The sequence below is a fragment of the Gloeophyllum trabeum genome (assembly GCF_000344685.1).
Source record: "Gloeophyllum trabeum ATCC 11539 unplaced genomic scaffold GLOTRscaffold_00010, whole genome shotgun sequence".
NCBI classification, from domain to species: Eukaryota; Fungi; Basidiomycota; class Agaricomycetes; order Gloeophyllales; family Gloeophyllaceae; genus Gloeophyllum; species Gloeophyllum trabeum.
In genome coordinates, this window is record NW_006920419.1 from 716,214 (window position 1) to 740,004 (window position 23,791).

Genomic DNA, 23,791 nt, shown 5'->3' on the forward strand with positions numbered 1-23,791 from the left:
CGCGACTTGAAGGTCAAAATCGAGTCAATATTCGCGTCTGGTATTCGCAGCTGAAATAGCACATGTAGAGTCTACAGATGTAGGTAGTAGCACTGTGCCTGCGCTCAATATCTAGTGGGAACAGGAATCGCTTGTGGCGGTAGAGGTTAACTCAGAACCTCCGCATCTGGTTGAGCGGATTCGTTTTCTAATGTACCATTGATCACACATCGACGCAGAGCAGCCAGCTCCTCTGAGGATTTGAACGCCGTTGAAAGCTCGAACTTGGCATCACATGTCGTGCGGAATTCCTCCGCCCTGGGAGCCTGGATCTCTTGCAGGAACGCCAGAGCAGCGAGTGCAGTCTGTTTCCGAAGGCGCGTCACATTAAGAGTCGTATATCGCGGAGGCAAAGACTTACTTTGACGGTAACCTCGATCTCCGCGTTCAGAAGGCTGAAGACAGTGTTCTCAATTTCCTCTACGGGCGCCTCCAGTCGACGCAACGCTCGGGCACTTGCTAAAATAGCCTTCGGCGATGTCGAATGTCTTTGAAGATACTGCGAGTTATACGTCTCCAATGATACGGTGTCAGGGATCAGCTCTTGCAAGGACGCGGATACGACCGGTTCGAGAGCTGGCGCGCTTGCAGAAGGCAACGCTAAGTTGGTAGTCGTTAAACACGTTAAACACGGGAGGCTGACTAGTCAAGCGTGGACTTGCCTCTCTTCCGGGCATCAATTAATCTTAGGTGAAGCTCTGGATTCTCAGGGTCCAACTGTCGAGCGTGGCTGAGAGCTTTAATCGCTTGGAGATGCTTGTCTGGGCAAAATGAGCACAACCATCCTCCACTAAGCCTGCTATCTACTCACCACGGCGCACCGCGACATCGTAAACAGCAATCCACACGTCAATATTGTCTTTAGCCAGAGTTTGCAAGGGTTTGAGCCATGCAGCTGCCTTGTCCAGTCTATCAGCCGCTTCGACCAACTTAGTCCCATGCGGGTCTTCGTCTTGTGGAGGAGCCGGCTCAAGACCTTTGTCCTCATTGCTCTGTGAGCTAGAGGCTGTAGTCCGAGAAGAACATCAGTCTGTGGACCATAGAAGACCGAGCAGCGACTGACCTTTCTTGGCCTCCTCCTGTTTCTGCGCCGCTTTCGCCTTCTTGGCCTTGTTCTTGGCCTTCTTTTCCGCATCGCTCAAAGCAGCTGTGGATGATCCGGTCGCACATAAATTAGCATTGTGGTATCGGTATAGCACTTACCTGGCGCAGTGAGAGAAGCTACAAGAGCTGGGTCGTCGTGAAGTCGAATATACACCTGGGCATAGTATGAGCGGTGAGCCGGAGACATGGAATACATACAAACCTGCGACGCAGCGAGAGCCGCATGGACGTATGCCGGGTTTGAACGAAGCTGGTCTTCCCAATGTATCATCCTGCAGGATGGAGATATCACAGGTTAGAGGCGGATGGAAAGGGCCATCAGCGAGGATGGGAAGGCTCACTCAAGGTAAACGTTTATCGTGAACTTTCGGATGGAATAGGAGTGGAAGTCGAACTGGTCGTCCTCATATTCGTCAAAGACCTACCACTATCGATTAACCGCGATGTCCCGCTTATGACTCTGAATGGTTCAAAACCAAGTGAATGGACCAGGGAAGCTACCTTTTGCACTGCATGATACCGCTTCAATGCCATGCCTAAATTACCATTCCGGTTATACGCGTCTCCGTCCTCAACCAGGAACAGCAGCGACTGCATATCCTCGAGATCTGCTGCGGGACTCGCGGCATCTTTCTGAGTAATCGCATGATGAGAAATTCGTACATCCATTCTACAAAAATGTCTCCGCACCTTCGTGAACAGCCCGAAGATCTCACTGGCTTCCTCGATTAGCCCGGCTCTAAGTCTGTACTTCCCACATTTGGTGTTCAGGAATCGATCCTGACCATCCAACAGACGCGCGTCGTTCAGACTCTTCGCTGCACCGTAGTAGTCACCGGATCGCTTCAATACCCGCGCTTTGCAAGTGTACAATTCAGGCAAAGTCGGCGTATGCTTGAACGCTTCTTCGAGCAAGGACAAAGCACGAGATTGTCTACCGAGGAACGAATGGTGTTGGGCGAGAAAGTAGAGAGTCCAGAGGTACATTGTCGGTTCCGCCTCTGACGCTGCATGTACGCGTCACAGAGTTCTGTGTGAATAGGTTCATGCTAACAACAACGGGATTCGAAAGACTCACGAGCGGACGAAAGGGATCCGCGTATTTCTTCTACTGTCTCCTCGATAGCTTCTTGCTTCGCAGGATTCTTGTAGAGAGTTTTGAGATCAGCAAATAGGGATGGAATGCCCTTCGATAGCCCAGACGTGATATATTCCTTGACAAGCTCCTTGAATTCGTCCCCTGGCCAACAATATCAGATCGTTTACTTCACGGTGTTTGAGTGACTGACCAGTGGACACTGTTAAGGCAAGGTGACGCGCGCGTCCTCCGCGAGGGATCTGCTGAGAGAAGTCACGAAGAATCCGTGCGGCTTCTGCACGGGTCTCATCTGTGAGTGAATCTGATTGGATCGATGAGAAGTCGATACTACCCAAGATGATTAGCAAAGACGCACCAAAGGAAATACCTCTGTTGCTAAGATATCCCTTATAATATTCGATGCAATCCGGGTTTTGTTCAATCAGGGCTCGCCAAGCATGTTCGGCCTCGTCAGTTTGCCCCAGCTTGGATAATAGACGAGCTGTGCTGAATCATTAACAACCATAAAATAGGTGCGGTCGACTACCCTACCTCGATATTCCATTATGGCCTTACGATCAACAATTGCCCTCGACTTTGCGCTGGTATCAAGCAGCGACAACGCTTCTGAATTTTCGTCGAGATCTTCGAGTAAGCGTACATGATATAGGAGGACTTCTGAATGCTCCACGTCGTAATCTGGCACATTCTGCATAGGCATATGGAGAGAGCTTCAAGGACATGCTTGGGATGTCACTAACCTTCAGCGTCTTCTCATACGCTTCGAGAACCTGCTTTGCATCCGAGAGTTGCCCATTAAGATGATAAGCCACGGCAAGCGCAATCCAATTCTGTCGAAGCTGTGGACGGAGCCGCAGCAGAGTATGCCGCGTTTCCACAAGGCCGTCGTATAAACGTAGTTGAGTCTGTAAGTTGGCCGCATCTCTCAAGATATTCAAGTTTTCCTGTTTGGTTTTAAGTGGTTCGCCTAGCGGTCAGTAAGGATGCGATGTAGCGGAGTATAGCGTGCCTTATCAAAGCGCAGAGCCTGAGTATATGACTTCAGGGCCTCCTCATAATTCCTCTCTCCTTTCTGAATAAGGCCGAATACATGCCAGCATATGTGCGAGGTCAAGTCCATCCGGAGGCCCGTCTTCACAGCTTCTCTCCCCTCCTCTCGCCTTCCCAAGTGCGTGAGCAAAAGACCTTTCATACATAGTGTCTCTAAATGTTATACAGCTTCAGCATCGTCTATTGAGTCGCACTTAGTCCTTTCGTACCTCCGTGCTCTGGAAACTTTTTGAGGATCTGATCGGCAGTCTTTATGCCTTTCTTCAATTGCCGTGTTTCATACAGAGTCAAGAGCTCTTTGAATAAGCTCTGTTCCTTTGAGGGTAACTGCCGTTTCGCAGGGACACCGGGAGGAGGCATGGTTTAAAGTATTCAATGTTACACCGCGTTGTAAGTTACAAGCATGCACGCTTTATGTAAGCACGACGCGTCTTAGACGCGCTGATCGCGAAACGATTGCCACAAGCCTTTGCCTCTGGCGACCATGGTGGCGACGCGTGCGGGCGGTCAGAACACACACAAGAAGCTGAAGTTCAACGACAAGCTCATTGGCAAAGGCCTTTCCACCGATGCGCTAGTGAAAAAGCTGAAAAGTCTCCATACTGAGCTGGCCGAACTCGACCAGGAACTTGTGGACGTCAATTCGCTCTCTGCCGTCCGGAAGGAACTTGTCAATGCCTCTATCTTGCTGCATAAGGACCGGGGCGTTAAGGCGTACGCCGCCTGCTGCCTGGCAGACATCCTGAGGCTCTACGCGCCGGATGCACCCTACACGCACACGGAACTACGGGATATCTTTCAATTCTTCTTCAAGCAACTCACGGCTGGCCTTCAGGGTGCCGACTGCGCCTACTACAATGAATATTTCCACCTGCTAGAGTCTCTCTCGACCGTGAAATCCGTTGTCCTGATCTGCGATCTTCAGAGCGCCGATGCGCTCATAACCGAGGTGTTTCGTGCTCTCTTTGGCATCGTCCGCCGCGATTTGCCCAAGAAGATCGAACTTTTTATGGCGGACATCTTGGTTGCATTGATCGACGAGAGTCAGAGCATGCCAAGTGATGCGTTGAAAGCACTCATGGCTCAATTCATGGATAAGAATACAGTTGAGTGAAATTGCAGATCGTAAGCGGCCCTTTTTCTCATTCTGTCACAGCGCATGGATCAGCCCGCATACCGACTGGCTGTTCAAGTATGCAACGCCACCGCAGACAAACTGCAGCGGCATGTCTGCCAGTACTTTTCGGAAATCATTATTGACAATTCCGAGGACGAGGAACTGGAGCAAATCGGGGCGGCCCATGACCTTATTAAGAAGCTCAACCATTCATGTCCATCCCTCCTACACAACGTGATCCCGCAGCTAGAGGAGGAGCTCAAGGTCGAGCTCGTTTCCTTACGTGTCATGGCTACGAAGGTCCTCGGGGAAATGTTCGCGGACATAAACGGCCCTGATCTGGTCAGGAAGTATCCTAGTACTTGGCAATTCTGGCTATCGCGGAAGAATGACCGGACGCCAGCGGTTCGGCTAGCGCTTGTCGAGGTGGCCAAGGGTTTAATTTCTCAGCCCCCGGAAATTCATAGGGCGATTGAAGGTACGGAAGTAACTCTTGCGATTCGTCAATATATCGAACATGGCTGTTGCAGAGGCATTACAATCGAAATTGTTGGACCCGGACGAGAAGGTGCGCGCAGCGGTGTGCAGGGTATATGGCCAACTCGATTACGAGACGGTGGTGCACCATGTATCGGAAGAGCAGTTAAGACTGCTTGCCGGCAGAGGTGCTGACAAGAAGGTAATCACATCACTTTCATTCTCAGCAATCTCTCCGTACTGAATTCTTTCGATGGAAGCACTCGGTCCGGTCTGAAGCACTGAATACACTGGGACATCTCTACGGCCTAGCATATCCCGAAATGTAGGATGCCGCACCTCTCTTGAACTCTCGTTACTCACTTTTGTCAAGCGAGAATAACGACCCACGAGCAATTAGTCATTTCTCGTGGATTCCTCAAGAAACACTCCACCTTCTGAAGCTTGGTCCAGAAGTCAGGTGCGTTTCGCTATGTCGGAGCCTGTCCGACATCCCAGTCATACCACTTGACTCTCAGGACTCTCGCCGAGCAAATAATTGTTGAGCACATTCTCCCGTTCCCCTCCCCCCCAACGCCGTCGTCCTCGAAGAACATCGACGTAGACGAAGCTGCGTGGGTGGATCGGCTTCTCACAACCATGAAGTACCTGGATACCTCTGCTATCAACGCTCTATTGGCTATGTCTGGTTTGAAGCTTCCGTGAGTGCTTGTTGTGTTTCCTCGGCTAATCATTCATGATGCATGATGGAATGCAGGCGTCCTAGCCCATACGATAGATACGTACAATGCTGCATCGAATACAATGTGAGTCTGTCGGGTATCCAATCTCTCAGTATACCAATCATGCTGCTAGGGAGGAATCATCGATGAAAACGAGGACGCGGTGACTGCCAGGTTGAATGCTACTATCCAGCGGATAGCACGTGAGCTGGCTCATATAGTACTAAGCTCACAGGAGGACTCATCACGTTCCAGGTCAATCCCACGATCCACAGAAGGTCTCGGAAGATCTATATGCATTCGCCAAGCTGAATGAAGGGAGGCTCTACAAGCTACTTTCCACATGTATGGATCCCCAGACGGACCTGAGGGGTCTTATTAAGGCGACCGTGAGTACGTCCTGATTACTCAAATCCGTGCTGAACGTTGACTGGGCAACATCGTGCATGAAGAATGAATTTCCCAAGCGACTCGAGCAATCTTCCTCTTCCATCGTTCCTACGATGTCGTATATCCTCCGCCGTAGCAGCCTACGCATCGTCAATCAGTCATCCATCCCTCCGTTAATCAGGCGTATTCAGAAAGCTCACAAGGCCCGGGATGACGGGGATTTGGATGAAGCGAGCGACTTACAGGTCTCTTCCCAACATGCACAGGTGGTGCTGACATACGTGTCGAAGCATTGTCCTGTGATCTACAAGCCCCATGTCGCCGAGCTGACTAAAGCCACTGCGGATGAGAATAATCCATGGCTAGTCGAGGTCTGTTTGCAGGCTCTCGCAGCCGTGGCCAAGTGGGACGAGAAGCTTGCCCCGACCGATAAGTGAGTCGCGCTTCGTCGAAGTCGCACGACCATAATCGTTTTACGTTACCACGAACCTCACAGACGCACTACGGAAAGATTGACGAGGTATGTCCGAGGGGCAAATCATAGGCACGCCAAATTTGCTGCGCGGCTGTTGGCTTGCAGCAAGAACCGTGGCAAATTATGTGAAGAGGTCGTCACCGTATGTTCCTTCCTTGTGCTCTCTTCCCAGAAATTATTGACGTCGGCCTAGTCTATTTCCGACGACCTGCTACAAGATGATCCGGATCAACGGCTCGCGCACGTCGCTGTCCTAGCAGAGTTTGCGTCCAGGGCTCCTGCTGTCTTTGAGCAGAAGAGCGACGTAATCATGGCGTTGTTACTTAAGGGAGTGCTTATGGTACCTATATCTCTCGAACACGTCAGTCATTCTTCGTGACCGCCGGAATTGCTGCCTTTACCTCATTTTGCGAACAGAATCAAGCAGAGATAGAAGACGAATGGGTATCAGATGAGAATATGACGCCGCAGCTTCGTTCGAAGCTACTTGCGATCAAGATATGTCGCAACCGATGCCTTGCGCATGCTTCATCCGATTCCGCATTAGACATCGCTACACCGGTGCTGAAGATGCTCGTCACCCTTCTGGAGCATGAAGGGTCGTTCCAAGCGGACGCGGAGGATGAGTGCGTTCCCTCGCTACTCTTTTGTATATTTGATGCGACGAAATGCATAATGCAGTCCGCGAGTGAAGTCGCGTCTACGGTTAGCAGCCGCCACCGCTTTGCTGCAATTGGCGTCTGTGCCGGCGTATGCGAGTGCTATTGCCCCGAATTTTGTCATGCTAGCTATAGTTGTCCAGGTACGAGCAAATGTCCTCTCGCAATTCTGATGTTAAAGCTCACCTTTGATCAAGGACTCGTGCTTTAAAGTACGGCTGGCTTTCGTGGGCAAAATAGTTTCAGCACTTCAGATGCAAAAAGTGCCTTATCGTTATAACGTCCTTCCATTCCTTACGGCCCTTGATCCAGATCCAGAAGTGATCAGGACGGTACGTTGTAATAGTATCAGCCTCGACACCGGCTGCGTTGACGAACAGATATGGTTTAGGCGCGAGCTTATGTTACTTACGCACTGCGCAGTCTCCCCGCAGGTAAACCTGAACAGATTATGATAATCCATGTCCGTGCTTACTGTCTTGAACTGCAGCGGTCCGCTTGGAACATTTTGAGCTACTGCTTATCCGTTTGCTCCATCTTCTCGCCCATCATCCTGACTTCGCAAACACGCACGAATCCCTTCTCGATATAGCGAAGTAAGTGAATGTAGTGTGAAGCAATGCTTTAGCTGACTGTTAATCACACAATTCGTGCAGGTATATCGAATTTTACTTAGATCTGGTCGCTTCGCGGGAGAATGTTTCGCTCCTCTATCACCTAGCTATGAAGTCTAAGACTGTCCGCGACGCAGATTCGTCAGGGCACAGCGAGGTAAGTTTCTCCTGTGTGCCTTAGAGACTCCCGTGACCTAATTTCTTCCAATAGAACCTGTACGTCGTTAGCGAGCTAGCTCAAGAGCTCATCAAGGCTCGGGCGCACGCGCAGGCTTGGAACCTGGAGAGCTATCCGGGGAAGATCAAGCTGCCCTCTGATATCTTACGACCTCTGCCTAACGCCGAGGTCGCGAATAAGGTCAGTGCGGTGCATGTGGTGGTTTTGTGCTATCTTATCGATGCTCTGCAGATTTTGAAGACTTCGTATCTTCCTGCGGAGACGATGGCATGGCTGACTGAGAAAGCTCAGAAGATTGCGGTGAAGGTGCGTTGTGGGCCAGAGGCGAGGTGATAACGTCAGTCAGATTGATCCTGGGATGACAGGACAAGACCCGTGCGGTGCCTGTTGAACGGAGGCATGTTGCGAAGCGGAAGGCAGAGCCCAAGCCCAACGGGTATTCGAAGTGGGTATATATATAAGAAATCGTTCGGGTCACCGCTTTCTGATTACGCCGTGATCGTGCACTCTCAGACGACCCAAAGTCAAGAAGAGCCGCAGGGAAGTCGACTATGATGATGACGACGACGATGACGATGACGATGACGATGACGATGAGGAAGGAAATGAGGATTCCGGTGTAGGATCCGACGAGGCAGACGAAGACGAGAAGATGCCAACTGCCGATGAGGATGAGGCGAGCGAGAAAAAACCGGAACGATTAGGTAGGACTGCGAGGACGAAGGCAAATGTATGTTTATCTCCCTTATATGCAAGGCGAAAAGCTCACCATGCTACTAACAGGCCAAGATTAGACAACAGACAAAGAGGCAGAAAAGGACGAGTGGCAGAGGTGCCTCTTCAGATGAGTAGGGTCGATCTGATTGTATGAAGGAATCTATCCGAGGATGTGCGTGCATGTTATTTTATCTTTATCATGTCTAGTTCTGCTTTTATCTGTTGTCCATCCTGTTGCATGTTATCTGTCCTTTGCAACACTACGATCCGTACTTCGTCTGTACAGGATACCCTGCGCAATCCATTGGCTGCTGTTGGTGGAATGTATGGTTTTGTCATCGGAAATTATGATCATGAACCAGTCTGCGTGGATGAGCAGGAGCACTACGGTCACAACACTCTCCTAGTGTGAGGTTCAAAGTAAGCAGCGACCGCTTTTTGACATATTACTTGACTCAGTTGTCGAGATCAGTCTGTAGCCGTTCTCGCGTTCGATGCGTGAATTCAGCTCCGAGTGGATCGAGCCTCAAGCTTCAAGTGGTGTGCTTTCAGATACCTACCCCGTTATGGGTTGGTAAGATCGGGTCTACATTTGTTTCCACCTCGTTCGCGACAGGCTCATACCTGAGCGAGCGCATTCTCCAGTAACTCCAGTGCTACCGACGCTGATCCCCAGGAGGCCTGGAATCCATCTCCGCCATGTCTGAAATGCGGTTAGTAATACTTCCGCAGGACAGTCTGCACGTAACTGACCCATAGTTATGGACGATGGGCAGTCTTCGCCCTTGCCCGTCAGCGGAGGCATGCCACTCGACTTCAAGGCGTATGCCGCCCTTCCTTGCCGGCCTGAGACCACATCCTTCCTCTATCACCAGCGGCAGCAGGTCGTCCACGGTGGGTTCGCGCTGATCACGTATGGATTGGGGTGCGAGCTCTGGGCAGAGCGCGAGGCCGCGCGTCAAGATGTCCATAGTTGTTTCTGGGCGGGGAGTCGGATACCTAGCTGGGTCAGATAGGTATTTGTGAAGCCTGGTTCTACTCACCAGTCGTTTGGCACTTTGATGCCTCCCACAATCACCTACACAAGATTAGAGGTGAACCTCCCCTTAAAGCATTACGGCACATTGCACTCACATCCCCGCTCCGTCTCGGGATGATGTACGTCCACAACCCATCTTTACTGCTCATGGTCCGCCCGAATCGTATCCAAGGCGCCTTGAGTAACACCGTTTGGCCTCTTATAGGGTATACATCTTTGTCTTCGACACCGCCTAGAAGGCGCGCACCGATGCCTGCGCACACTATGACGGCGTCGACCGAGGCCCCGGCTCTCTTTGCCCCTGTGAACACTCGGGCGCCGCCCTCCACTACCTGGCTGATATGCTGTATGGACCCACGAACAATGGATCCGCCGCGAGCAAGGAACCGAGACAAAAGGTAATTCAGGTATATCGGAGTATCGATTGACACCGTGGTAAACTGCACCCCGGTGACGGTATCTGGTTCCAGATTCTTCTCGTCTAAATAACAGAACTTTCGGCACTCTCTTGATCAACGTTCAGCGAAAGTGAGGGCAGCATCCGACTCACATCGGGCATGACTTCGAGTGGGTGCGGACTTGGCTGCTTGTCGCAATAGTATTCCGTCTGGGTCTGACGGAGGAAGCAGCCTTCTGCCTCGCCACCTGGCGCGGACATTTCCCACATCACTTTGAAGGTGTCTTGGTTGACCTCTATAAAGCACATGCAATCACATAACAATTCTCCGCTGATGAACGTATAGACTCACTTGCTTTAAGTTTATCTTCTCCATCTGAGCTGACATGATGCGCACCCTATAGCCGATGTCATCGATCCACAAGCATACTACGTCAACCATTGCTACTCACGGCCCAGTGACTGGTGTACCGTATGCTCTTAGGGTCGCTGGGGAATGTCTCCGCTATGATGGTAACATGGTATCCCCCTTTCTCTTGGATCTTTAGGGCTGTAGTAAGACCAATGACTCCTATACACCAGGATAAATGGAGTAAGTATACAGAGCCTTTAGCCCTTCTAGGTTTCATTACCCACCAGCTCCTACTACGACTACCTCTTTGTTGGATTCCGAGGCCATGTTCAATGGACACCTACAGGGGACGTCGATCCATCTTACCTGCTTCTCGACTTATATGTAACCCCAGACTAGGGTCTAGATCTGGATTGACATTCCATCTGATTTCCGAATCGGACAGCGTCGGACAAATGTCTTCAGACATAACGCCGCCCACCTATGTAACATGTTACTGGCAGGAGAACCGGACCTTTGCACATATATTCACGATCAGTTCATTCATCTTTCAACGTATATAAACTACGACGCAAATGCCACATTAAGAGAAACCACATCAGTAACATACTCAACGAAATAGATATGCTCCAACAACATCCGAGAAGCCAAATACGAAAGCAAGAGTACAAGTCCATTCGAGATTCAATAACATACCACAGACATCCTAATGTCCCCGCCTTGCCCTCTCCGACGCGACAATCATATCCACCACCAGGTCCCTCGCGTCCTCCATTAAACTACTGAGCTTAGCCTCCCCAGAGGCATACTGACCCGACACCAGATTCTCGAAGACGCCGGAACCAAGTGTATCCCTAAGCTCTTTGTGCAACCCGGGGTTCTTCCTCGACGGCGATGGTGGGGGAGACAGTATGAGCGATATCGAACCCTCGCCCGCGCTGCCCGCGAGGCACGACGGGAAGATCTGGCGGTAGAGCATCAGCGCGCGTATGAGCGGCCTCACCTCCGCTTCCAACTCTGCGCTGGACTCGGTGGAAGCACCGCGGCCGTCGGCGTCCAGGGCCTCCAGCGAGCAGTACCCGGTTTCCCATATCTTCTCCAAGTACTCGGAGAGCTCCGCAGTCAGCCCGCCAAGGGACTTGCCAGCGTCGACGGTGCGCCTCCGCTCCTTCTCCAGGACCATCTCCTCTTCGGGATCCCAAGCCGCAGCCGGAGAGCACTTCTCGTCCTCGTACTCACTGGCAGCTTTTTGACCCTTCCGGAGCACGGTTCGCACGAACAGTGTCGCCGAATCGCGCCTGAGGCGCTCGCACAGGAGCACCTCCGCAAGCACGCGCAGGGGCGTGCTCGCCCAGTACGCCCGTTTCTCCTGGCCGCTCTCCAGCTTCCGCCGGGCAATCAGCCGCTCCGCGGCCTCGTCGACGGTCATCGTCTCGAGCACGAGACGCTCGTACGGCCGGATGAACTCGGCCTGCAGCGCGCGCGCCCAGAACTGCTGCGCGCTGGACTTGACCACCGGGTGGATGATCAGCGCGAGCGTGCACAGGTCCGACGCGGACGCCTTGAAGTACGGCGTCTGCAGCCGCATGCAGAAATATGTCTGCAGGCGCGTCGCCACGGACTTTGTACCTGCACAAATGCACCTCGTCAGACCCCATTGCGACTTCAGTACGGAAATGAACGACTAACCATCCAGAACGACCAACTCGCCGAGCCGCCCCCACGCCCTCTGCTCCGCCTGCCGCGCTTCATAGCTCCCGCCCTTCTTCCTCCCCACAAACACACTCTGGACGAGCCCCACCACACCGTCATACACGCCCAGCGCCGCGCGCAGGCGCGCCGCCTCGTGCGGCGTCCCACGGTTCGCATGCGCAAGCGCCTTCGTCAGCGCGACCGTCGTGCGGCCCGACTTCGACACGCTGCGCTCCCTGCGCCTATTACGCACGGGCTCTTCGATGCGAGATTGCGTTGACGACCTGAACGCATGAATGCTGAACGGCGTAACCATCAGCGAGCTCAGCTTCGACCGGCGCACCGCCGCGGGGAGCCACGGCAGCACAATCGACAGGAACACCAGCGCCGACACGAGCAGGTGGAAGCCCTGCACAACTTCTCTCCACGCAACGCCGCCCTGCGCATGCGCGGGGTGCGGCACCGGCGACAACACCGTCCCAGTGTGCGTATGATGCTGCCCGGCGCTGGACTGCGTGGTCAGCGGCGAGTTGAAGAACGAGAAGAACGCAAAAGCGGCGAGGAGGTACTGCTGTCCTTGCCCCTGACTCTGCGGTACTGGCTCCTCCTGCTTCTGCACGCCCGCCTCAGCTGGCGCGGGCGCAGGCGCAAGCGGCACCTCCACGCCCACCGCCACGACCGGCTCAGGCGCAGGGGCGGGCACCTTCCGCGGCCGCCCGCGCTTCCTCTTCTCGGGCACGACGCCCTCCCCACCGACCACCGGCTCCGCCTTCGGAGCCGCAGGCTTCTTCTCCTTCTTCGGCTGTGCAGGCTTCGCGACGCGCGCACGCTTCTTCGCGCGGCCCTCGCCCTCCTCCTCGTCGCCCTCACTATCATCGTCCTCGCTCTCCGCCTCGTCGCCCTCGACCTCGTCGCGCTCCTCGCCGCCGAACTTCTCGCGCCACTCGCGCTCCCACTCCTTCAGCAGCGCCGGCCCGCCCACGAGCCCGCAGATGAGGCACCGCAGGCCGTCCTGCTCGCGCTTCAGCCGCCCCTCGCGCTTCTTGAGGACCCTGCGTTTCGCGTGAGCAACAGTGCGAAAGGACAGAAAGGGGGGGGGGGGCTCACCGGATGTACTCGACCGCCTTGCCGAGGATGCTCGCCTTGCTCGTCTTCCGCGCGACCCTGACCCCGTCGACGAACCCCCGCTCGTCCACGACGTCGCCGAAGTCCACCTTGCCCTCCTTCTGCTCTAGCACGCGCAGCGCGGGCACTGCCCTTCGCAGGCTCTGGATGCGCGCGTTCAGGTTCGTGCGGTAGCGCCGCTCGATGGTCGTGTGGCTCGTCTTGCCCCGCCCTGTCGACAGTGCGGGGAGCGCTGAAGCGGGAGAGGGGAGGGAGGACGTGGACTCGGTGGTGGACGGGGGCGGAGAGGAGGTCGAGGAACGGGAGGTGGATGCGGTGGATGGCGGGCTAGGTTTCGCCGCGACACGTTTCATTTTCGAGGCGGCGCCGGTGTTGGGACGGGGAAGGCGGGGGATCGGGAGCTTGGGCTGCGGGGCCTGGATAGCTGTAGATTATGTGTTAGGAATAATTCAAGCGGGTGGAAGAGCGTAGTATGAACCTGAGACCATGGCTTGCTGCATTTGCGCTGATACCGGCACAGCAAGGGTGACACCAGCTGCTTGGCGGACTTTGTTTGCCAGCTCCTCGGCGGCGTCTGGGTTGCCTGTAGGGGTCGTCTGGGGACTAGCCTCGACCGGGGAATTGTGTTCCAGGATCGGAGAGAGCGATGCCCCTGACGAGGACGAGGACGAGGTGACACTGAGACGACGTGCACCAGAACCAATGCCAGAAAATGGGAAGGCACCCTCATTTCCACCCGGTTGCAGCGTTGCAGGGAAGGGGACATTCAGCAGGTCCTGGGCGGAGAGGAACCCGTCCACAGGGAAGTTGAGCGGTGGCACGGCGTTATAGTTAAAGTGCAATGCACTGGGGTCAATCGACGACGCGGGGTTAAAGTCCAAGTCCATCGGGAACGAGAAGTTAAAGTCCATATTCACGTCCTGGGCGAACTTTGCGTTCTCCGCGGCATCCTGCTCCGGCGGCGGATTCGTCCACAGCGCAGAGAGTTCCGACCAGTCTGGCGGGCTGCTGTGCGACGACGACGACGAGTCCTCCATGGACGAGTCGCCGCTCGCCGACATGTTATTCAGGATGAGGTTGAGCGGGTCGGACGGGTCCAGGAGGTCCGACTGTGGCTGCGGTTCAGAGGCGCTCCAGGAGCTCGAGCTGGCAAGGTCGTCCATGCCGCAGAGCTCTAAGGCGGGCGGGGCTGGGACGGACGTGTGAGTCGATGTTAGCAAGGTCGCTCTGCGCACTCACCGCTTGTCGGACCACTTTCTATAATTCCCGGAATAGACGCGGTGGCGGTGTTCTCCATAATTTGCTTCTGTTTGGCAGTGGCGGCTCCTCTATGACCTCGCGCAGTCCCGCCAGCACCAGATACACCCAAGGCTTCCTGCCTCACCGCGCTGCCCTCAGTTATCCCTCGAAGTTGCGATACTCGTCAGCGACAGTAACTGGAGCGGAAGACCACAGCTAGCGAGCACCCTTCACCGTGGCGGACGCGGGTTAGAGCAGAGGGTGGGGATGGTGGTGGTAGAGAGCAAAGGCACTAGCCAGAGCTCCATGGTGACTTGTAATAATAAAAAAGTGATATTCGTGCAGAGATATGGTACTATGTCGGCTGAAATCATACTCGTCCCAATTTGGCTCGCCTCTTTCCAAATCGGGATTTACACCATCACAGCGGAAGCCGTGCAGAACAGCCCCTGAGCATACGCTATGACAGACACTGAGCTGTGCTTACTGAGTAGACGTTTGAGTGCAGTAAGCCTATCTTCTTCACCGCATCGCCAGCAGAAACAAACGCCTACTAGTAGCAAGTCAGCCTATTCGTCCGTTGTACCAAAGTTACTGCAGAGCGCGCACTCTTAGGTATACCAATCCACTATAGAGTAAACAAATTTGATAACCAATGTAGAGAACTTGCAGTTCACGCTCATGACTCCGCCAACGTCCCAAACCACCACCTCTGCAATCTATGCTGCCCACTCTCGTCCAGCCGGAAATCGACGCGCCCGTTAAACTTCTTTCTGGAAAGGAAGAGCGGGAACCAGATCTTGTCCGCTTCCCACATCCTGTCAAACGGGATGGCGGGCAAAGTCGCTGAATGATTGGCATCTCCCGATGCGTATTGATTAGGAACGGCGAACCACTCGGGACGCATCTCCTCCGTCCTTGTGCGACAAAAGATGTTCAAATTAACTGTTCTTTGAGAATGGGCAAGGCACTCACTCTGTAATAGCTCCCTCGTAGGTCGACGCAGCATAGTAGTCGATGTGGAAAGCTGCCTCAACACCCTCGCTCACGAAGAGCATGGCGCCGCTGTGCTGAAGAGGCGCCGTAATCCCCGCTTCTTCCTGCCAAACGAAGGTCACAGTGAGCCTCAGTTAAGTAAATAGTCTGGCGTATATGAACCTGTAATTCGCGCAACGCTGCTTCGGCGGAGGTTTCCCCTCCTTCTACTTTACCTCCGAAGCCGTTGTATCTAGCGACGGGTCAACCTGTATCGTCCCTCGAAAATATATCTACACATTGTTAGCAGCTTACTTATCCTTTCCAAAGCCGCGCTTCTTCATGCCCATCAAAATCTAATTATCTCAGTTCCGAATGTGCCTCAGCGAAATCCAGTGGGGCCGCTGACCTGCTCGTCTTGAACAATAAAGGCATTTGTATAGAACCTTGTGCTCTCAATAGGCAGCCAGTCCGCATCCCCGCCTACGCTGTATAGGGTGCAATCACCTTTCAGGCCTGGAGGCAGCATGACAGGCATCCACAAGTCGCGAGGGAGGTGATGTTACCTCTCGTGGTTCTGAATCACGTGCGCCGTTACGCATAACGCGGCCTTTCCGAGCTCGAGGCTACTCATTTATGTCACAATCACCGAGCACGACGCGTCTGCGCCCGCGCCACCAGAACGACTCGGACGTCTTCACTAAGGACAATGTCATTGTATCCTTGATTTCAAGAAAGCGAAGGACCCACACTGTTGTCGCGATACTAGTAGGTCTGAACGAGTTCGGACATTTTCTTGTCCACATACTATGTGGACAAGAAAATGTCCGAACACTCATGACTGACAGTCCGGTTGTCATACCAGGCACTTACATCATGAATCGATGCGGCCACGGTCTACCGCCATGTCCAGTTGTAAGTGGGAATTGTCGGTGGTATTGCTGCGGCAGGTGTGTCCAAAAATGCGTCCTCGTACGGTCGTACCCCAGCATGACATAAGCCTCCGAGTCGTTCACGAAGAAGCAGAACCCAGGGTAAACCTTCCGTGGCTCCTCCGTCGGCGTCGATGTTACGCGGTGTTAGCATCGGGTGTGCGCCAAAGGCCCAGCAGAAAACGGGCCGCGAGTGTGGCTTCGAACGCGCCTCGGACATAAGCAAGTTACCTTCGTCGCACTTGCGCCGGCCTGTATGTATACACGCATGAAGGGTTCGTGTTGACAGGGGACATGGACTCCTGTGGCCTGCATCTCCACCCAATTCTGATACGCTATCAGACTCGAATGGTGCCATGCGTATAGAAGAGATTAACTCGAAGGCAGGTGGAAGAGCGTTCCGAGGGTCGCGAGGATGGCAGTCGAAGGTGAGCTCCCTCAAGGATCTCCACTACGCGGTCATCAATATTGGTGGATATACTGCTGTCAAGCAGGTGGTGGCGAGTCGGTGAATGATACGGTGACTGTTCGTTCATTAGAATTTCACCGCTGCAATGGTGCAGTATGAACCGAGAGCGGATACACTGCGTACGTGCAATGGTAGGTGTTGGAGACTGCACGGAAGGTGAGCATCTGTCCTCAGACTGTCAATTTTTCTCGGCGAGCTCGAGGTAGATGACTCGCTACCATGCGGGCGGGATCGGGCGCTGAGTGCCTTGGAGTGAGAACTTGATAGATGATTCATTCAACAACGCACTCGGGGAAGCAGTGTGGCTCCTGGAATGTCCCAAATCGTCATCAGATGGATAATAGACGTGATAACTCAACAACATATTTACAGAATTCAGGGAAATCCTATCAGATAACTGCCAACGTCAGCATCTTGAACCACGTCGAACTGGTTCATCCTGTCATCACATGAAGAAAGTGGAGTCTGGCCTTGACCGACATGAAAGTCCGACTGCGGTATTCCGAATCGGCACAGACGGGGCAGTGGACAAGGGTATGTCCATCGTTCCTGACAGATCTACTCAGGAACCGGGTCATGCAGAAAGTACAGTATGGAAGAGAAACGAAAAGCTACGCGCGAGAAAGCGAGGCATTTGCTCCGCTAGTCCAGACGTTCTCAGGTACGCGTGCCAGCCTGCGGCAATTTAGCTGCTGTTGTCATCCACTGAGGAATTGCTCGAGCGAGGGGCGGCTCGATGGCTTACCCTTAGAATCTGCTGGTAGTCTGTGTAGCGTATATAGGCAAACCTAGTGCAGGCTGTCAATGTCCGACTAGTACTGATACTGCGAAAAATGCAGCAAGCAATGGGAGTAAGTAGCGGCGCAACTCTTCGTTGGGGAAACACCGCCCCGCTGCCAAGTCCTGCATCAAGCAGGCCGTCTGCATTGTGGCATGTGCGTTCCTTTAGCGAGGACATCCTCGGAGCACGCAGCCCGAGTTATCAGATAAGGTCCAAGTTACCGTGTAGATGATCAACCACGCCCGGCTTATCAGATAAGAGTCCTGCTTCATACGTCCATCACTGCTGCTGGTTCCGCTGACCGGATACTCGTCCACTGCGCTCAGCGCCAGTTCTATTTTTGCGGCAATCCGTCCGACTTATCACCGGATGCTGGGCAGTCAATAAACATCGTCCACGTCGAGCAGCATTGCCCACCGTCAATTTGCAAGACATCCTCTGTCCTTCTCTGCCACCGCAGAGATATACCCGCGGAAAACCAGCGACAATGTTGGCACTGATGACGGTTTCGACTTGAGAAGATCGCTGGCCACCTGTGCACTTATGCGCACCTTGCCGTTTTCGAAACGATTACGGACTGAGCTTAAGCTTCGGCAATAAAACTAGCTGACCGACTCGGGCTGAGAGGGAACGCGCGAAACTCTCCAAGCACTGACGTTCCTCGCGACTAAGTTGTCAAGTCCGACTCGTCACGTCGATCTCATCTCCTAACTCCGAGAATGCTTCCTACGCAAATTTGCGACTAGCGTCGAAGCTTCGTGAACCTCCAGGATGGCCTCCACTTGCGATGGGCACAATTGGAGACGATGACGAGCTGCCCGCGGTATGAAGCGTAGGAGGTGGAGGATCGCATAATTGAACCAGACCTAACCGTGACCCCCGAACTGTCACGGATAGATCACGCGTCAGACCGGTAGGAGATAGCTCGTTGCGTACTGGTGCTATCACGGTCCACCATACACTCAACGTACACTGGCAGGAGTTACCTACGACGTAGACCCTCCCTGGGTCGCGGCAGACCCTCATCCACTCGGGACTCAGGCCTCAAGGCCTCATGCCTCAGGACTTGGGCAGAGATGCACACGCGTCCAGGTATCCAAGCCGAGCGGTACGCCTGCGGCATCCTGTCAACTTAAGAGGACGAGGTATCGCTCTCGAGCAATACGATCCCAGCTAGTTGGCCTCGTCCACTCCGAGAGAAAGCTCGAGCCCGAGCCCGAGTACGAGCACACCGACCCGCGACATATGATCCCTTTACCCCCATCTGCGCAACCCGAGTCCCGTGGCGAATCATGACCCACTTTTGCATCCAAGTTCCCCCTTCTTACAGTCCCGGCTTCCCCCAACCTCCCGGCCCTCCCTTCCTTCGCCCTCAGAACTCAGGAAAGGTCACGCACGCTGGGACGATCGTGATATGACTCACTTAAGGTTAGCACTGTCCTCATATGCCCCCGTTATCTGATATGATACCGAAACCGATAGAGGGACGATCATGATCATGCGCGTTCTGATTCAATCTAAGTTCTGCTCGGAGATTAGGTGCGTTCTGGCTCGCGCTTCTCAGTTCCAATGCAATCAAGTTGTATATATGTCGCGGAGGGCTCAGACGAGTACCTCAGGGCCACTAGCCTCGGTCGCTGTCGTGAATAAATAGTAGGCAGTCGCGAGCAATAGATCGCTGTGGTCAGGTCATCGTGAAGTCTAAGGAGGAGGCGAACTCTCCGCATATTTCCAGGTGCTAGCGGGAGATCGCTCTTTGTAGCAGGAATCTCCTGGTGTGATGGGCGGGGGAGGGGAGAGAGAGCGAGATCATTGAGGGCGCGCCTCCCTTGCCTCGCGCTCGTCTGCCTCCGGTTGCCCGCCGCGCTCTCGTATTTGCCAAAGAGCTTCGTTCTGCCCTATAACAACAATTGATTAGCCCGAGGAAAATGGGACAAATACTAAGCCACTAACCTCCTTGAACTTCCATGTACACCATCGCCGCGATGACCGAGGGTCTTGCGCCAGATGAAGATGGGGACGGTTAACAGGTTGCGAGTCGTGCGTGTCATCTTTGCTGTGGCGGGGAGGTGCGGGTAATACAGACAGTGTTGCCCGCCTATCAACTGGATATAGAGCAAACGCCGTCTGCAAGTCTCCCGGGGCGCGTATTTTGGATGTGGTGTTTCATCTTTCATCTTCCGATTGGGTTCACCGTTGAAAAAGTGTTGAAATCAGAGGCATTCGGACGAATAGATGCTTGGGAATGAATATGAAAGGGATTTCTTCGTGCGCGAGCGCTTCCGGTCATATGTTCGACGCACGTTCGTCGGAGTCGAAGAGCCGCGCTGATTGGCTGAGACGGATGTGGCAAATCAGAAGCACATGCCGGGTGTTGCCTGCCGCTTGCTGTGCTGAACGCGTGCCAGTGGCAGGACCTGCCAGTGTACTTGCACTTCCCGTCCACTTCGCTACATACCACGTACACCCTCAGGCGGATTGGATTACTTCGTCAATCCCTGCGACGTGCGTATGTCTATACTGGCTCTGAATTTTTCTGGGCGTTTCGGAGGTGCATCCCGCATGCAGCATTTTGATCTATGCCCCCGTTCAAGTTATCTGATACGACCCTCCCAGATTAGGTGCGCTATTCCAAGATGCGGAGAGTCTCTTGTGCGGGTACCTGTGGAGCTATCGCTGTGCATCAGTTGAATGCTTGCGAGCAATGGAAAGTGGACATCACACGCCTAGTTGTAGATTCAGGTGTCTGTAGCGGGCAGCGCCGCGCGATCATGGGACATTGAACCCACTGCAATTGACGCGTGACGCCTTACATTACATTCGCGTAGGGGAACTCGCGAACACCAGAGAAGAGATGAGAGCGAACTTCGTTGCATTCCATTTCATAGCATCCATCGCAAGCCGTCATCAACTACCTAAGAAAACAAAAGGATGAAACGTGGAGAAAAAATACAGGAGAGGAGACGAAAACCAAGGAATCAGATGTAGTCTACAGGGGTGCGGGAAGTGCAATTTTGTTGTATTTAGGTCCAGTGGCGGCGGCGGGGGACAAAGGGGAGAAGAGACAAGTGAAGAGGGTGAGAGAGATCATTGCGGGAGCGCCTCCCTTGCCTCGCGCTCGATCCGCCTCCGCTTACCCGCCGCGCTCTCGTACCTGCCAAACAGCCTCGTCCGGCCCTAGAACACCATCCAATCAGCCAGACGAAAACAGTAACCGACACCAAACCACCGACCTCCTTGAACTTCATGTACACGAGCACCGCGATGACCGCGAGCCAGTAGAACACGTACGAGAGCACCGAGCCGACCGTCGCGCTGTTCGTCCACCCGAAGATCGCGCCAAAGATGAGCCAGCCCTGGCCGTCGACGTTGTTATCCGGGTTACAGCAATCCAGATGCCACACGTTCCCCCTAACATCGAAAGACCCGGGGCCGTCCCCGCCCGTGTCGTCCACGTCCGCGCCGAGCAAATTGTTGAACGCGTTCTCCTGGAAGGCCCAGATCGCCTTGCTGAAGAGCCCCGCGCCGATGAGCAAGAGGAAGTTGGTCATGACGACGAGGAAGACGCGGAGCGTCGTGCGCGACGCGAACTGGTAGATCACGAAGCCGCACGCGAGCCCGCAGATGAGGCCGACGATGGCCGCGATGGGGATGGCGGTGGCGGGCTGGCCGAGGGAGACGCCGCCGACGAAGATGACGGCCTCGATGCCCTCGCGGAGGACGGTGATCAGCGGGAGGATGAGCAGCACCCAGCGGCCGGTGAGCGTTTGGCGGTCGACGCCTGGGGGAGGCGGAGTTTGGGTTAGCTAGTGGATGATGGGAAGGGGGAGCGGGCTTACGGCGTCCGTCAAATGCCTTCTGCAGCTTGACGCGCCACTTGGCTTTGGCGCGGTCGAGCTTGAGCATCGTGACGCCCATGACGAAGATCATCAGCGATGCGATAAACTCGAAGATACCTGCGGGCGCATACATCAGCCTACCGTCCTAAGCGTGCGAGGATGCAAAGACGGACCTTCCCAGAGCTCCTCGGACTTTTGCCAGAGGTTGGAGGCCTGCGTGAACCAGACGGCGATAAAGGCGGCGCCGATGGCGAGCGCGACGAGCAGGCCGATCGCGCCGCCGATGAATATCTGCATAGGGTGTCAGAAATGTCCTTCCAAAGTACGTGTGATGACCGACCTGCATGCGGAGCTTCTTGATGAGCTTCTTCGCGTCGACCTGGACGTCCTCGACCTCCGAGTCGCTGCCGGTGCCCTCGCTCACGCTGTCGTCGCGGCGCAGCTCGGGGACCGCGCCCTCCTGGCTGGCCTCTTTCTCCTTCTCCTTCTCCTTCTCCTTCTCCTTCCCCTCCGTCTCCTTCACTTTCACGTCGCCCGTCCCAGCGACGCCCGTAATGCGCCCGGGCTCATCCTTGACGATCTGCTCGACGAGGCCGAGGAGGACAGAGATGATGATGGCGGCCTCGAGCGTCTCGCGCCAGACGATGAAGAAGATGGGGACGGAGAACAGGTTCCTCGCCATGTGTGCGGGCGCGGTGGGGGCGAGCGCGGCGGGGAGGTGCGGGTAGCCGGGGCGCGTCATCTTGGCTGGCTCGCGTTTTATCTTGCGACTGGGTGACGAGTGATCGAAACGAGATGTCCTGATGATCGACTCGGTGGACGGCGATCGAGCACTCGGAGGTGCAGATGCGATCTAAGCGAGGGTGAACCGTTCAGGTGGCGCGGTTTGTTCGCTGCACTTGGCAATCGTTTTTCCAAACGGGTCGGGTCTGTCTGGTCTACGCGAGGACGCCCCGCACTCGATCGGGTGCTCGGCTCGCCACTCAGGGACTTGCTCGTCGGTCCACAAGCAGCAGGCGATGGTCCGTTCGCGCTAGTGCAAGAACCTCTGGATTGAGTTCCGGGTGTATGTCGTGCTCGAGGTGCTCGCTGCTCAGAGACGGGGGCGGGGGCAGGCAGCCAAGAACCGGGTCGTTCGCGCCAAGCGGCGTCCAACTCGGAGAACGCGACCTTATATTTCCCCTAAATTATCTGATAAGATGCACTTTTGTGCATCTGATAAGATATCTCGTAATTTCCCAGCGCAAATATAGGCACGTAATTGCGCCCGCGTCCCCTCGATCGTGAAGACGTATAACTGTCAATTATAGCGCGATGAGGATGTGGGAGTGCTATGCTAGGTGGACTTGGCAACCGAGGACGAGCAGGCAATAAGGGCAGGTTTAGAATAGAGGGGTAGGCGGTTAGTTTTGATTGATATTGCTAGTACGACCCTGCGCGATATTACCTGTAGACCCGCTTGGCGGCAGCGCAGCCTTGAAGTTGGCTCCCCAAGACCACTCGGCGAGTCGACGCTCGAAAGTTCAAGGTCACAGGCCCGTTGTCCCCCGAGTATAGTTCAGCGAGCGAGGCACGACGTCAACTGACCGCGCCCAGCGAACCCCATACGCGTCCACAACTACCGCGTCCACATCATTAATCAACACCGAGCACCCCGGCCTCGACCTCGAAACCGCGCTTGCACGCCTATGTCGCCTGCTGCCCCCGCACTTGGCTCCGGCGAAGGCAGTCTCAATGAGCGGGCGCCCATTGGCCCGGGGTGTGGGAGCGCGGAAGCGAGCGGTGTGCTGCCCGCGACCGTTTTGGGCAGGAGGGGCACTGGCGCCGTTCCAGAGTGAGGCTAAGGGCGGCGGTTGTAGGGCGTTGGGTGGGTATTAATGGCGCGAAGCTGGAAGAGGGGTCTTGCTTTGGACCACGACGACGATAGTGCTGCAAGGACGACTTGCGCTTGACGGACTCGGTGAAGCGCGACTCGGAGCTTGGAAGGACTCGCACTCGGAGGTGAGTCGTGAAAATATAACTCGATGTATTCTATTTTTATTTTTCGTTGGATTTGTCTGGCGTTTTCACCTATTCTACTTATCCGCCTCTGTTCTATTTTCTGCACCTCGCCCTCCGAATACTGGCGATCACGAATGACATATGCCATCTGGATCGTCGTCACGGCCTTAACTCAATCACCCGTCGCCCCCCGTCCCCGTTTTCCATTCTCGAAAGGCACCACATCATATCAGATAACCTGATCCCCTTTCCCCTCCAGCCAAGCCAAGCCCCAGCCAAGCGCGGATTCTGCCTCGCAGCACAAACCTC

General features: G+C 54.6%; 7 protein-coding genes across 7 annotated transcripts; 2 read left to right on the top strand and 5 right to left on the bottom strand.

Annotated features, from left to right (window-relative positions):
* Positions 1 to 19: 19 nt before the first annotated feature.
* On the bottom strand, positions 20 to 3,652 carry GLOTRDRAFT_116983 (N-terminal acetyltransferase A, auxiliary subunit; the record flags this gene model as incomplete). Its single annotated transcript, XM_007869716.1, has 17 exons — positions 20 to 344; positions 401 to 639; positions 702 to 800; positions 851 to 1,045; positions 1,103 to 1,186; positions 1,243 to 1,297; positions 1,346 to 1,415; positions 1,485 to 1,564; positions 1,645 to 1,776; positions 1,834 to 2,150; positions 2,222 to 2,383; positions 2,433 to 2,543; positions 2,598 to 2,723; positions 2,774 to 2,930; positions 2,983 to 3,186; positions 3,252 to 3,445; positions 3,502 to 3,652. The coding sequence occupies 17 exons, from the start codon at positions 3,650 to 3,652 to the stop codon at positions 147 to 149; spliced, it is 2,574 nt and encodes an 857-aa protein (XP_007867907.1). The 3' UTR covers positions 20 to 146.
* Positions 3,653 to 3,776: 124 nt separating this feature from the next.
* GLOTRDRAFT_139777 (uncharacterized protein) lies at positions 3,777 to 8,983 on the top strand (the record flags this gene model as incomplete). Its single annotated transcript, XM_007869717.1, has 23 exons — positions 3,777 to 4,397; positions 4,449 to 4,887; positions 4,940 to 5,088; positions 5,147 to 5,211; positions 5,260 to 5,346; positions 5,405 to 5,587; positions 5,644 to 5,692; positions 5,742 to 5,811; positions 5,864 to 5,997; positions 6,061 to 6,431; positions 6,495 to 6,615; positions 6,667 to 6,834; positions 6,891 to 7,099; positions 7,155 to 7,275; positions 7,330 to 7,464; positions 7,524 to 7,566; positions 7,623 to 7,728; positions 7,789 to 7,903; positions 7,958 to 8,104; positions 8,156 to 8,230; positions 8,290 to 8,369; positions 8,438 to 8,654; positions 8,708 to 8,983. 23 exons carry the CDS (start codon positions 3,777 to 3,779, stop codon positions 8,774 to 8,776), a joined length of 3,774 nt encoding a protein of 1,257 aa, XP_007867908.1. The 3' UTR covers positions 8,777 to 8,983.
* A 119-nt stretch (positions 8,984 to 9,102) lies between these two features.
* Positions 9,103 to 10,763, bottom strand: GLOTRDRAFT_122190 (D-aspartate oxidase). Its single transcript, XM_007869718.1, has 8 exons — positions 10,714 to 10,763; positions 10,530 to 10,648; positions 10,430 to 10,475; positions 10,231 to 10,373; positions 9,776 to 10,174; positions 9,685 to 9,719; positions 9,395 to 9,640; positions 9,103 to 9,344 (listed from the first exon to the last, which is right to left on the bottom strand). Exons 1-8 carry the CDS (start codon positions 10,754 to 10,756, stop codon positions 9,260 to 9,262), a joined length of 1,116 nt encoding a protein of 371 aa, XP_007867909.1. The 5' UTR covers positions 10,757 to 10,763; the 3' UTR covers positions 9,103 to 9,259.
* Positions 10,764 to 10,937: 174 nt separating this feature from the next.
* GLOTRDRAFT_139779 (uncharacterized protein) lies at positions 10,938 to 14,543 on the bottom strand (the record flags this gene model as incomplete). Its single annotated transcript, XM_007869719.1, has 5 exons — positions 10,938 to 12,058; positions 12,119 to 13,173; positions 13,229 to 13,670; positions 13,725 to 14,435; positions 14,486 to 14,543. The coding sequence occupies 5 exons, from the start codon at positions 14,541 to 14,543 to the stop codon at positions 11,136 to 11,138; spliced, it is 3,189 nt and encodes a 1,062-aa protein (XP_007867910.1). The 3' UTR covers positions 10,938 to 11,135.
* A 521-nt stretch (positions 14,544 to 15,064) lies between these two features.
* Positions 15,065 to 15,942, bottom strand: GLOTRDRAFT_78624 (uncharacterized protein). The gene is made up of 5 exons (XM_007869720.1): positions 15,870 to 15,942; positions 15,776 to 15,816; positions 15,644 to 15,713; positions 15,461 to 15,585; positions 15,065 to 15,402 (listed from the first exon to the last, which is right to left on the bottom strand). Exons 2-5 carry the CDS (start codon positions 15,808 to 15,810, stop codon positions 15,165 to 15,167), a joined length of 468 nt encoding a protein of 155 aa, XP_007867911.1. The 5' UTR covers positions 15,811 to 15,816; positions 15,870 to 15,942; the 3' UTR covers positions 15,065 to 15,164.
* Positions 15,943 to 16,748: 806 nt separating this feature from the next.
* On the top strand, positions 16,749 to 17,851 carry GLOTRDRAFT_94806 (uncharacterized protein; the record flags this gene model as incomplete). The annotated part of the gene is made up of 6 exons (XM_007869721.1): positions 16,749 to 16,820; positions 16,932 to 16,980; positions 17,234 to 17,395; positions 17,418 to 17,522; positions 17,644 to 17,712; positions 17,811 to 17,851. The coding sequence occupies 6 exons, from the start codon at positions 16,749 to 16,751 to the stop codon at positions 17,849 to 17,851; spliced, it is 498 nt and encodes a 165-aa protein (XP_007867912.1).
* A 2,661-nt stretch (positions 17,852 to 20,512) lies between these two features.
* On the bottom strand, positions 20,513 to 22,163 carry GLOTRDRAFT_63207 (iron permease FTR1; the record flags this gene model as incomplete). The annotated part of the gene is made up of 6 exons (XM_007869722.1): positions 20,513 to 20,819; positions 20,876 to 21,423; positions 21,482 to 21,598; positions 21,655 to 21,772; positions 21,822 to 21,938; positions 22,029 to 22,163. 6 exons carry the CDS (start codon positions 22,161 to 22,163, stop codon positions 20,730 to 20,732), a joined length of 1,125 nt encoding a protein of 374 aa, XP_007867913.1. The 3' UTR covers positions 20,513 to 20,729.
* Positions 22,164 to 23,791: the final 1,628 nt, after the last annotated feature.